This window comes from Clytia hemisphaerica, unplaced genomic scaffold (assembly GCF_902728285.1).
Source record: "Clytia hemisphaerica strain Z4C2 unplaced genomic scaffold, Clytia hemisphaerica genome assembly, whole genome shotgun sequence".
NCBI lineage: Eukaryota > Metazoa > Cnidaria > Hydrozoa > Leptothecata > Clytiidae > Clytia > Clytia hemisphaerica.
The window spans coordinates 84,669-98,215 of NW_027103781.1; the positions used below are offsets into that span (position 1 = coordinate 84,669).

Below are 13,547 nucleotides of genomic sequence, written 5' to 3' on the forward strand. Positions count from 1 at the left end.
TTTGGGAGTATTTATAGAATGTACATTTAGACATTCAGACTCTCGCTATTTGAGATTTAAAAGATTCGAGCAAAATATTGTCATATTATGTGTGCGTCTTTTCAAAAAAATACTTCACTTTCGATTTCATCCAAAGATCCAAAACAAAACCACATGTTTTGAAATTGTTCCCGCTCAAATTACGACACACTACTCGAAACGATTATCCAATCAAATTCTTTTATTTGATCAGCGATTCTTTTATCAAGCCAATCAAAACGCGAAGAAGCTCTACGCATGCGTCAAAAAGGTCCTTTCAAATCGAAAATGTGATTTTTGAATATGGTAGAATGAAAATCAAAACAAACTTTCAAAACGTGAGGAGTTTTAGGTTGAAAGTTTGCTCTCTGTAGCTGTGTTTCATCATATTCAAAGGCTTTTAGTACTGTGAGACTTATTTATTTTGGGAACATGCAAGATGCCTACAATTAAGGAAGAAATACTTGACAATTCTTACGAAAATGGGAATAGTTTTTCAATGGAAAACAACCAATGTTCAAGGAAGTTTTCATGTTCAAGCAATGAATCTTCGATGAGCAGTTCGAGTAGTGATTATGTTTTCGAACAGCAGTTTATCAACAGTGTTATTATACCAAACTCTAAAGATGGAGAAATTTCTAGACCTCCAAGCCAAGGATCAGTTCTTTCAACTGGTGCATCAGAAGTTAAACTAAGGTAAATTATTTTGGATTTTATATATACTTTTAATTTTGAGGGTTCTGAAATTTTTACTTCATATAATTTTTGATCAAATATATTAAACTTTAGGATCAGTCTCACAGCTAGAGAGAGAAAGAAAAATTCTGTAAGAAATATAAGCTAGTTATAAAAAAGCAAATCACAGGTGTAGAGAGTGAACAATGGATGACTGTTAAATAGAAAAAGATGTTTCTCTATTTGAACGAAAAAAACGTGCTCCTTTGTTATCTATTTTGATTTAAGATGAATAAGTCTCTTTGCTATGTTTATCTCATGATTTCCTTGGCTGCTCTTCAAAAGTAACCTTCATTCATTGAACAGCTACTTAAAATGTATACAAAAGAATTATTATCCCTTTTATCATTCTTTAGATCATGGAATATTTACTTGAGATTTTCTTCAAGATTTAGACAATACCATTTTGAATGAATTCTCTCTTATATTTACTTTTTGATTAAACTTCTTTAGGTTGATCCTTATACTGTTAAGATGACAGGAAATCGATTATTTGCTCATAAATTTTTGACTCATTTCTTCTTCAAGTCCTTCACCTCCCAAAATATTTTAGCCATACCAATATGAAAATATCACTCTAGTCCCCAAAACTTTTAAATGGTTATTCAAACTCTAGCATTTTTATTAGCTATTTTGGAAAAAATTACACCATTGAGAAAGTTGCACCACTCAAAAGCTCTTCCAGAAGCATTTAATGATAGGTGGAAAAAGTGATTTTAAATCTCAGACAGGAATTTCTAAGCCATAATCATTACTTTTTACTCCTTCAATAAATATTTCAAAACTCGTGTAACTTATGTCCAAAAAGGACATAAGTTTGGCGCAGAAAATTGGGGGCCTTAGACATGGTCATTTATACGTCAAAAGAAGCGTATTAGGTTGTAGATTTCAGAGCTACCTGTTAATGAAATTAATTTTATGTCTTTTTTGAGAAATTAGGAATAACTGCTTTATGACGTCATAAAATTTAAAATTTGAATATCTCAGAAAGTACAGTGAGTGGTCCTAAATCCGACAGCCCTGCCTAAATCCGACCCCCCCCCCAAATAACTGATATGAAAAAAAATTCTATGTTTACAAACATTCCCTCTCCAAGTTGAACAATAAACTATTACAAGAACTCTCGAAACAAAACATCTAACAAGATGACTATAATGTCAAGATGCCAATTAAAGTGATCAAAAAAGTGTGAGTTGTAAAAATAATTACCTCTATTCTGAATCCGTTGCTAGTGTTTAAAACGTTAACAATTTTGTAATAAAAAATTATGTTTTGTATAAGAAGCAATTATTGTTATTTGGTTCAATTGGTTCAGTGTATCAAATCTTTCAGTTTAGTTGACACTTTGGTATCTTCATTGCGTCACAGCAAAAGGTTTGTTTTTATTTTAGTTTGTATCTTTGAAAGACCCCATCGGATTTAGGCAGGGCTGTCGGATTTAGGACCACTCACGGTACTTATATATCAAAAGATTATGAAATTTTACCAAATGATAGATATCATTTAGGGAAAGTGTCTACTTCACATCTATTTTTTCATTTTTAAAACAAAGTTTAAACGCATGTGTATGTTTTTATTTTATAAACTGTAAGTTGTTATTACGCAAACTCGAGTAAGTTATGGCATGTCTCAAAAACTGAAAATTACCATAATTTTTAGATCGCATTAGTCGACAGAAATTGACCAAACAAATGAATGAACATGAAGGGTACTATGATGTAGTTTCTAACCTGATGTGTAACCTAATTGTTTTTTTGCTTATTTTCGCGAAAAACCGCTAAAACTGATTATGACGTCATAATCGATGACGTCATCAAAACTAAAAGTTTTATTCCTCAATAATGGTTTCTTTAATTCCCTTCAAACTCACACCAAAGATGTATCTCACCAAAGTCTATCTTTTGAAAAAAAATTTTTCGAAATTTTGATGACGTCAACAAAAAATTAGATTTTTTGTTTTTTGCTGACGTCTATTTCTCCCCCTCGTATTGGCATCGTATCTCTAACTTTTGAAAAATATTTTTCACTTTTTCGATGACGTCAGCAGAAATTAGCAAAAATCCATTTTGGCTGAAAAAATGAATTTGGTGTTGATTGTATTAGAATCAAGTTAATGTTAATGTTAATGTATTTATTCTTTAAAGTCGAAAAATGTGTACAAATCTGTACTAGCTTTAAAGCTAATAGAGTTCGACTGCTTATTTTACAAAATGAATCATTCATCATCATCTGTTAATGCCCAATCGCTGACGATTTCTTCTGTAGAGCATTTTCGTTTATAATTTGAAGATATTTTTGTTAGGTTTTGTAAGTTTTTAACGATGCGTAGTTTTGTTCTTGGGCTTCCTCTCATACGCCAGTTGAATCCTTTATTGTTAATGTTTTTATTGAGTTTTTTTGCTTGTTCGTGCATCTCCTTGATCTTTTTTCGTTTGTTGATTGTGAAATCTTCCGTTACACTTACCTGAAAGAAACAAGTTTCTTTTAGCATGTGTAAATTCTTCATGATAAGATCTTTGTCATGTTGACTTTGCAGGGTGACTTTCAGAGGACGGCCATTCTTTTTTTTTCTGTCTCCTAATCTGTGGTGAATAACATTGATTTCTGGAACATTGATGTCATCTAGGAGTTCTTGGAACCGAAATATGTCATATTTTTTCCTATTTTCTTCTTCTTCCTTATCTGGGCCTGAATATTCGAGAAACTCGTGAACGATCATATTCAGTTTTCTAGATTCTATGTCTCTCTTTTCACATTCTTCCTTCCGTTTTTGTTCTTTGGCAGATTTTAAATCTTTTCTTTGCTTCTTGGTAATCTCGGCGTATGTTTTCTTTGATGTTTCCGTCATTATTTCTGCTGTGTGCTTTATTTCCTCCTTTATCATGCTTCTTGTCTTTTCCTCCATCTCTGTAAGTTTTCCTGCCAGAAAGGTTTTGAGGTCATTTTTGATGGAATCACGGGTTTTTATATTGGTGTTGACCTCGTTGTTCAGTTTTTGTATGACGTCTTCTTTCTTTTTAAGTTCATTTTGCATCATATGTTGAGCGTTTTTCCCCACTTTATTTCTTAGGTTTTTCGTTATTCGTACGCAGTTTGAACATAAGTAATGATCGTTGTAGGATGTCACCAATATTTGTAGTTGATACAGGGGTAACTGTGTGCACTCATATGAACTGATCTTTTACATTTTTTGCATGTTAAGCGATCCAGGTCTTCGTCTTCAGTACATCTTGACGGCGTTATTGCCTTGTTATTATAATTTGAATTGTCTTTTTGAATTTGATTTTCTATATATATTTCAGTAGTGTCAAAATAGGTTTTTGACAGCTAACATGCCTTAATTTAAATTTAATTTTAAATTCTTGATCAGTCCTTTTCAAATTCATCTCATTAATACAGTATACTTAAAGATCTATCAACTTATATGTGAGGGGAATTGGGTACCCAGTGGTTTTTCCAAGCACCCAAATGCCCCCGTTAGGCGGTGGCATTAAACTCAATTCAAATTGAGTTTTTGAAAGAAAATTTTAAATTTATTATTTTCTTTTACAAGAAAAAAGTAAAAGATGGAATTTAAAGTCCCTCTTATCCTTTTTTAAACCCATTAAAAGGATAGATAGAGTTTACTAAGTTTAAATTTAACAGTTAGTTTTAAGGAATTCATTTATTTTGGTCATTGATAGATTCTATAAATTCATTCAATTTTAACCGTTTTAAAGTGCTAGTTAAGATAAAAATATGCTCAGCTTTTGGGGACTTCGAACCCCCACCAGGGCTAGCCCTAGACCCACAGGGTGCTCAAGAGACCCCCCAGCTTGCAGCCTCTGTTATCCAGCCTTCGGCTCGATATCGCGACTTGCGTCTTTGTTAAAAATTCAATTTGAAAGTACAAACAGAGGCATTGCTTGGTGCTTGGAAAAACCCCTGGTACCACCACTCTGATACAAGAGTGTGGGTGATATGCCAGACATTATGGTATGTGGTCACTATGCTCTCCCGCACTGTTCAATTGTCCCCACTATGGATTGGTATTTCTATTTCTATCCATTTTTTTGCATAAGCCTAAAAAAGCTAACATCGCAAATATTTAACAAAAACTTGTTTACAAAAATAAAAAGTATAAAAAAGGATGAAGAATATTATACAATAACAAGTAGTAATAAATAGTAATACAGTAAAAAATAATAAAATATATTAAGATATATTGAATAAATAGTTTATTAGTTCAAAAATTCTTTTAAAAAAAGCGTAATTCGAAGAAGTTGGTGATCAAAATTCCAAAAACTTAACAAAAGAAAAATTTAATGGTGAAAAAGAAAATGAGGTATCTGTGTCTCGCGTGCACATAACCACTAAGCGTTCCAACTTTAAATAGGAGGAAATCCTACTTTGTAAGGAGTTGGACCCATTCCCCAGTGGAGAGGGCTCATATCATCATTCTCTTTTTCCAGACTGTAATAACCCAACTTTCTGTCTCTGATATAGGACCTAATTTCCAAAATTCCCATCAAACTTTTTGTAGAGTTCTGCCACTCCCGCCAAAAAAAGGCATGACCCTACCAACCGTGAACTAAAATGCAATAATAATCCTCAATTTTTGGTGTTTTTCAGTGATCAACAACAAACAAAGATACAGAATATTCTGGTAAGATTGTTATTTGACTATAGATATTTGCTGTTGCAGTGGTTGAAATAAGCTTTTTCATTGTGATCGTTTTTTTTAGTGAATCACCGTGTTTAGTGTCACCAGAAAGCTGACCATGGTTTGGGCTGAGGGCAGAAAATTTTGAAAATTTGCCCCTCATATGGCTTAATGACATCAATTGTTTTAATAAATCTTTTGAACGAGGGAAAGATAAGCTAGATCATTACACAGCTCTTAAATCTGAGAATTTCCCGGTCGGTGATTTTTTATTTCTGGTCAGTTTTAAACAATGACAGACCACTATTTCAAATGATTGATGAAATTGATGTTAACATATACTAATACTTATTTTTCAGGTGGGGAATGAATAGGTGTTGATTATTTAAAATCTATAATTATCTTTTGCAGGTCATTATATTTCAATAAATATTTTTCATTTTAGCCAGCTTCCACAAAATTTATCTAAAATTTTAGCACGTCCAACTACTTTCTTAGTTTACAAATTTTTTAATATTATTCTTTTAGGAGTCTGTCAAAGCGCTGTCTGATGCTGAAAAATTCTTCTTTTATCTGAAACTTCCCCAGAAAGAACAACAGTAAGTTCAGTGTTATGTAAGCTTTTAAAATTCAATGCCATTTGTTGGCACACTTAAGAATGGTCTTTTAAAAGAATTTTAATCAAAATGTTATTATTATTTAGATGCTTACCAAAGATCTTTTGTTTTTTATTATTTTTAGGCAATCTGCATCTTTATCTAATTCAAAATGGGAGCAAACACAAGCATTTCAATGGATTCGTAATAATTTGGAAGAATGTGATAGTTCTGTTAATTTACCAAAACACGAAGTTTATGATGAATACAAGTAAACAATTTTTAGTGCTCTATGACATGATATTTTGGTGTTCAGTTACTTTCTAGTTGAGTCATCTTTCAAAGTGTTTTACCCATGAAATGCTTTTTCCAAATTCCTGGTTATTCTTATTATTTTTTAAATTGCAACCCAGTAGCTCCCTGGTGCTCTGGGTGACCAAGAGCAGGGATTTTTCTAAGCACTTTTTTTATGTCCGTATACCGGCTAAAATATTCAATCTAAGATTGAGATTTTGAAACTCAATCCAAAAAAGAAAATATATTTTCTAGCAAAATTAAAACTGTTTGTTGTGTGCAAGCATAAGTAACTAATATTATCTAAAGATTTTTCGGGAGCCTCGCCCTCTAAACACCCATCAGACACCCAGCTTCATCAATGTACAGCTTCTCTGAGCAAACTCCCTATCAGGCATATTAAAAACTCAATCTACGTTTACAAAAACGGCCCCAGCTCCAAGTGCTTAGAAAAATCTCTGAAGTGTGAATGCTTCATCTCAGACGATCGTTTGAATCCAAACAAACCTGACATAGCCTGACATTTCTAATTTGCTTTTTCAGAATTTTTTGCGAACAGAAAGGAAACAAACGATTCCTTAGTGCACCAGACTTTGGTAAAATTGTCAAATGCATGTTCCCAAATGTCAAAGCAAGACGTCTTGGTACTAGGGGCAACTCAAAGTAAGTGAAATGCTTTTTTCAGTGAATCAAAATTTAAGGGGGGATATTGATTCCATGTTCAGTTTTAAAGTTTGTCCTTCTTAGATACAATAAATTGAAGTTGAGATTAGAATTGTTTGATATTCAAAGTTTCACGCAACCTTTCGTTACGATCTTCAGTCAAAAATTCTATACTAAAAGTTTACAGGAAAATTGTCCTTCTTAGATATGGGTTTCCCCATGATTTCTGTCTCATAACCATAAAGAATAGTGAGTTTTGTTAAAATATGTAATTTATACTACTGATAACTTGCTTTTGATTTAGATATTGTTACAATGGACTGAGGAGAAAGATTCGACTAAAAGAAGAACCAAATGGAGAAAACGATGTAGGAGAATTATTCCTTTTTTGTTGTAATCTGACAAAATTCACTAGTTTTGTAAAATAAAGTTTTGTTTACTGTACTGACTTTTGGTAAATTAGCTAGGACAGTGAAAAATAAATGATTACCTTTTTTCCCAGTGTTAAGATCGTTTTTTAAATTGGAGATTTATTTTCGTCTGTAAACAATAAGGCGACAATATAATCTTTCAAATTCGGAGCGCATGCATAGAAGATGCGTTAGAGTATATCAATGTTAATTGTGTTCTCCGAGCAGATTCTTATATGCATGGCATGTTTTGACTCTAAAGGCCATGGCTCGGAAAGAGAATCTGTCATGGTTAGTGCACCGCCTTGATCTTCTTCATGCAGTTTTGGGATGAATACCTTAATGGGATAAAATTTCGCGGTTTTTAATTTCGCGGTGACTTAATCTCGCGGGTGGCACTGTTGGGTGGCAATATTTTCACGATTTTGTATCTTTATACTGTCAAATCATGCACATTGGTTGTTGAAATACACATTATTTGCGCTTTTATGATGCAAGTAACCATTCAAAAAGTATTTATTTGACATATTTTGAGTTTTGATTAGAAATATTTAGCGGATGAGCCCTTTCCAAATTTCCATTGGGATTTAATTTCGCGGATTTTCGCGGATGACACTCAAATCCGCGAAATCCGCGAAATTTAATCCCCGCGAAAGTTTATCCCATTAAAGTACTAACAACGCCAGATCGTTACATTTGACGCCGTAACAGAGCGTGGTATGCGTTTTACTATTTCAGAGCTCACAGTTATCAAGCCCTATTTGTGAAGAAGTTGAATCAGCCGAGCAGACCTTCACTGCAGCCTGTAAAGTCGTTTGTGAGTGGGCTAACAAGCTATTGGGAAGATGTTTCGAGACGTTGTTAGATTTGGCTAAGTTCTTAGTTAATGGAAGTTATGTATCGACTAAATCAATGCCCGCTCTGGTCGTTATGTCTGCAACTCAAGACTGTTTCAACCAAATTAATCAAAGGTACTACATAGACGTTTAATTATTTTTGAAAAATGTGATAAAACTACTAAAGAACTTTTAGGTTATCTCGCTAAAATTATTAAATCATTATAATCAAATTGAAAGGTTTGTAGAATATAAGAAAAACTACGAGTTAATAGTTTTTAAAACAGCCTCTTAAATGCGATATTAAGGTATAGCAATAAAACGATAGTGCGCATGCACAGTTTGTTTGAAAAAAGCAGAATTAAATTCATGTCTATAAATCTATTTTTATGAATTTTATTTATTACTCAGTCTCCATAACAAAAAATCCTAAAATGCAATAAAAAGTTTTAAAGGGTTTTATTTCACATAAAATCTGTCCCTTTTTTTCTAGACGTATTGTATAGTATGACTTATCTTTGCCAAGAAAACTATATTAATTTTTAAAAGAAATTTTATCGAGCAATACTCACTCTTTTTCTAGACTAAGCTTACAAAAGTTGACCAAACCAGGGCAACAACAACAACAACAACAACAACAACAACAATCTCAAAATAACACCAATCATTACAATTCAAGAGTTGAGGATATTTGTACACCGTCAAAAACAGTCATGGGACACGTTCGCAACAAACAACCTAACAACACACAACATCCGCAACAAAACTCACAACATCCGCAACAAAACTCATTACAAATGCAACAACAACAACAATCACCCTTCCAAATGAAAAATAACATGATCTCCACGACTACACTACATACACAGGTAACTTAGCTTACAATAGACCTTATCGGGGTTTTTGATTTTTCTAAAACAGTGATGCATTGTGAGATTGTTTCGGGGGTATTACAATAGAATTCCCTCGAGCGATTCCTAAAAGATTTCTATTGTAATAACTCCGAAACAATCCCACAATGCATCGCTTTTTTAGAAAAATCAAAAACTTCGATAAGATCTATTTTTATACCGTTATCATTTAGAGTTTGTTTGTTTGTTTGTCAACCTTAATAAGAGCATTGGGATTGTGGTTCACTAGGCGGGGTCGATGCAAAATTCTGTAATTAGGAGCGCGTCCTTGGAATAACTTCAGGTACTCAAAGTCTTACATCCGTAAAAATAGTCCCACCCCTACCAAGGGCGATTTTTTCTTTTTGGACCTACCTGGAGGTCCTATGAATTAACCTGTGTTCGTCCGTCCGTCCGTCCGTCCGTCCGTCTGTTACCAACTTTTCTCGGGATTGAATCATAGGAATCTTTTGATTTTTGGTACAAAGGTGCAAAATGGTGGTGGGCAAAATGTGACAGAGCCCGATTTTCGAAAAAAAAATATGGGGGGCAAATTTGGGCCAAAAAACGGCTAAAAAACGGGTTTTTTGGACTTTGTGAAAAATTGGATCATTAATTTTTTCTGATTTTTTGCATGAAAGTAGGGTACCATCATAGGTAAAAGATGGCTCAAGCAGATTTTTGCAAAAAAATATTTTTGGCTCAAAAAACGCATGTTTTTCTATAAGAATCACTCTTAATAAGCATACATCAATTTTCTTAGTCAAATTACTCTCAAAACAAGTCAAATTTTTTTTTTTTATGAGATAGATGTGTTTTTTTGCTCATGAGGGCCTACTTTCGAAGAATATGTGTGTTTAGACATGAAATTTTGGTTGCTTGGCGTGTTTTCATTAAAAAACTGGCCAAATTCGATATTTTTTTATAAGCACATTATCAATTACTTAGGTATTAGCTTTTCTCGAGATTGGTTCTTTATGATTTATTGCACAAACATGCATAACTATAAACCCTAGAATGTGACGGAGCTCGATTTTTGGAAAAACATTTTGGGGGTAAATTTCAGCTAAAAAACAGCCAAAAAAAGGGTATTTTGGACCTTGTGAAATATTGATTTTTTGATTTTTTGCATGAAAGTAGGTAAAAGATGGTTCAAGCAGATTTTTGTAAAAAAATAATTTTTCAGCTCAAAAAACGCATCTTTATCAATAAGAATCACTAATAATAAGCATACATCAATGTTCTTAGCCAAATTACTCAATTTTTTGATGAGATAGATGTTTGTTTTTGCTCACAAAGTCTTGAATATGAAAGAATATTTCAAGAGCATGAAATTTTGGTTTCTAAACGTTTTTTTTATAAGAAACAAACGACTCATTTTAATAGATCGTCACTATTTGTGTTCTGAATGATTGTTTAATGGTCACGTCACGTAGATATCAATTATAAGTGTGTTGAATGCATAACCAGGTAGGTCCATAAAAGTATCACTTGTTTTTCGATTGTCTTGCCGTATGTTGACTGTGCCCTTCCTTTCCTGCGAAGGAGAGTTTGGTAGGTACATGCTATCGAATAGCTGATTGACTTTATTGCGATATGCAACAATTATCAACAACTGCTAAAAAGATTATGGAAAAGCTAGCCTAGTCGATAGCTACAAAAATCAAGACGAAGTATGGTATAGTAAGGAGTACTAAATTTAACATTATCCCGTAACAAATATTGTATTATCATATAACAACTATAACACAAATTATAAACGGCTCCAGTATATTATATACGTATAGTGTAAACAACGGGATTTTCACGTCGTATTATTATTGCTGCAATGTGAGGTCACGAGTCTATTCATTATTTCCCTTTCTTCCTCATAAACAGAATCCAACAGGGAATATCAACTTGAACGAAATCACCATCGGCCAAACACAAAGCTCGTCATCTCATATCTTTACCAACGAGAATACGCAACAAACGCAAGATAGCGCCCTCGTCACACCAAATACGCCCACCAAATCGAACGCCAATCACATGAGCAATATTAACATTCACATTAAAGAGGAGTCTTCCAACCCATCTGACCCTTCATACCAACCTCACACGCCACCCTTGACGCCCAAAAGAGATGAAAAACACGCCCAGCAACAAGTTGCCCAATCACCAACTGTAAAGACGCCACGCAAAGTTGGACGTCCGCCTAAAAATACACCCAAAAAGAATAAAACGTCGTCATCACCTTACGCATCGCCTGTTTCTCGAAGCAAACAAAGCGGGATGCCCGCCGCGAACGTTGCTTTACCTCATCATCAACCGAATATGATGGGCTTCACTAACCCTTTACATAATGATTTTAGAAGCAGGTTAGTATCAAACTTATTATAATGAGAATCCATTATGTTCATATTACTAATTATTATTTGAATTATTACTACTCCAAAACTGTAAGATTGCACAGTGGAGTCTCCATAACTCGAATATGTTTTCTGGTCAACAAGTCTCGATTGAATTTTTCCATAACTCGAACAAGTTTTAGCTCAACGTGCATGTTCGACTTATGGAGAAAAAAAACTGACTGTCAATTCAAAAAAGTTCTGGGTTAATCAAGGCGCCTACCACCTTTTAAGGGGACGTAAATCATTGGAGGTACCTAAAAGGGGGCTGAAACCATGATATTTATACCTTATTTGATGATTTTTCTCTTCTGTATGGATGAAATTAGCCTAGAAATCTAAGCTACTTTGATGTAGTCACTAGCAAAGTCTGATGGTTTATTGTAACTAAAATTTGTAAGGATAAACTTGTAAGTTTCTTCGTCATCAAAAACGTTTCTTTTTTCAGATACAATTGGACAGTACCAGGAGGTTCGTTCACCCCAAACACACATCCTCATCAACCAAGGATGCATCCTGTTCCATCATCACAAAACCATCAAATCACACAGAATCAACCACTATCATTACCACCACAGCAAATTCTATACAACAATAATAATCATCAACAGCAAATTCAACATCCTTCACAACAATTTGGACCGTTCCCTCAACAACAACAACAACTTACAGACAATCACCACGATAAAGAACTTCAAAACATTTTTATGAACGGTGGTGGAGGAGCGGCACCACAAATTCCACCACAAACACCACCACAACACAATCAAATGATCAACCTAAACACAAGGTGTCAATCTGTACCGGTCACACACCAACAGCCAATCAACAACCAAGCGTATAACCCATTAACGCCTCAATTACATAGGATGACGACTCAACAAGACCACACAATGAACGCTAAACGAAACTTAAATTTCATGTTTGAAACACCAAGAAATCCTACACAGCTTCAAAACGAAAGACTTTTAAATAACACTCAAATACTTCCACAAAATAGTAACCACGATCATTTAGTACCAAGTGGTAACACATTGCCAGGACTACAACAACAAAATGGTAGCAACCAGTTATACGATCTTGCATTTCCATTGAACGATTTATCAACTCCAGAGGAACTGGAGGATATTCCATCTCTGGATAATATTGATAGCGATGACTTGATCAAATCTCTGAATAAAACGAATGGCGGTGATGGGAATGCATGGGTGAATGATTGGAGTAACGCAACAATGCCGGTCATGAACGTAACGTAATGTGATAACGTAGTGTAACGTAATGTAACGTGATAACGTCACGTAACGTGATGACGTCACGTAACGTGATAACGCCACGTAACGTGATAACGCCACGTAACGTGATAACGTAGCGTAACGTGACAACGTAGCGTAACGTAACAACGTAATGTAACTTAAAATATAACGTAACAATGTAACGTAACGTAATTAACATGCATGCGTGAAGAGATTTTTGATTCTATCATTCACGCACGTTTTTTCATAAGCAAATTTTAAAGCCTTCAGATGTTCTTAACTTTTTTAGTGTTGAGCCTAAAGATTTTCTTAATTTTACCTCTTTTAGCGCATTTTTGTGCAATTTCCTGAGAAATTGGATATTTTAAAGTCCACAAAGTCTTAAAATGTTCTTAACGTGTTCTTAATATTTTGACTATAGAAACTTTATTATTCTTTATTATGATATTTATTATTCTTATATAGTTTGTTCCTATAGAAAAACTTGTAGTCCGTATAAATTCTAGTCTGGATGCTCTTTTTCTTTTTATTTTGTTTACAATTTTAACTGGTGTTACTTTATTGGTTTGTTTTGATCCGAAATAATCCCAGGAAAAGTATTGGGCTGTTCCATTAAAAATCCATACAAGGGGTGACTGAACCTTCTCAAGTCAAAAATAAATTCTCGAAAGTGTCTAGATACCCGCATGAAAGTGGCAAAATTTGTAAAGCAATCCCATTTTTTATTACCTTAAAGTGACGGTGGAACAGCTGAAATCAGTCTTTTACGCCTTGGAAATTTTAGAATAACTTCACCCCCTGGAAATGGAATGGCCCATTTAGT

General features: G+C 33.9%; 1 protein-coding gene across 1 annotated transcript; it reads left to right on the plus strand.

Moving 5' to 3' along the window:
• The first annotated feature begins 331 nt into the window (after positions 1-331).
• On the plus strand, positions 332-13,221 carry LOC136806205 (transcription factor SPT20 homolog). The gene is made up of 10 exons (XM_067062766.1): positions 332-714; positions 5,365-5,398; positions 5,924-5,994; positions 6,137-6,262; positions 6,829-6,948; positions 7,253-7,316; positions 8,097-8,329; positions 8,778-9,063; positions 10,963-11,441; positions 11,920-13,221. Exons 1-10 carry the CDS (start codon positions 458-460, stop codon positions 12,725-12,727), a joined length of 2,478 nt encoding a protein of 825 aa, XP_066918867.1. The 5' UTR covers positions 332-457; the 3' UTR covers positions 12,728-13,221.
• The last annotated feature ends 326 nt before the right edge of the window (positions 13,222-13,547 follow it).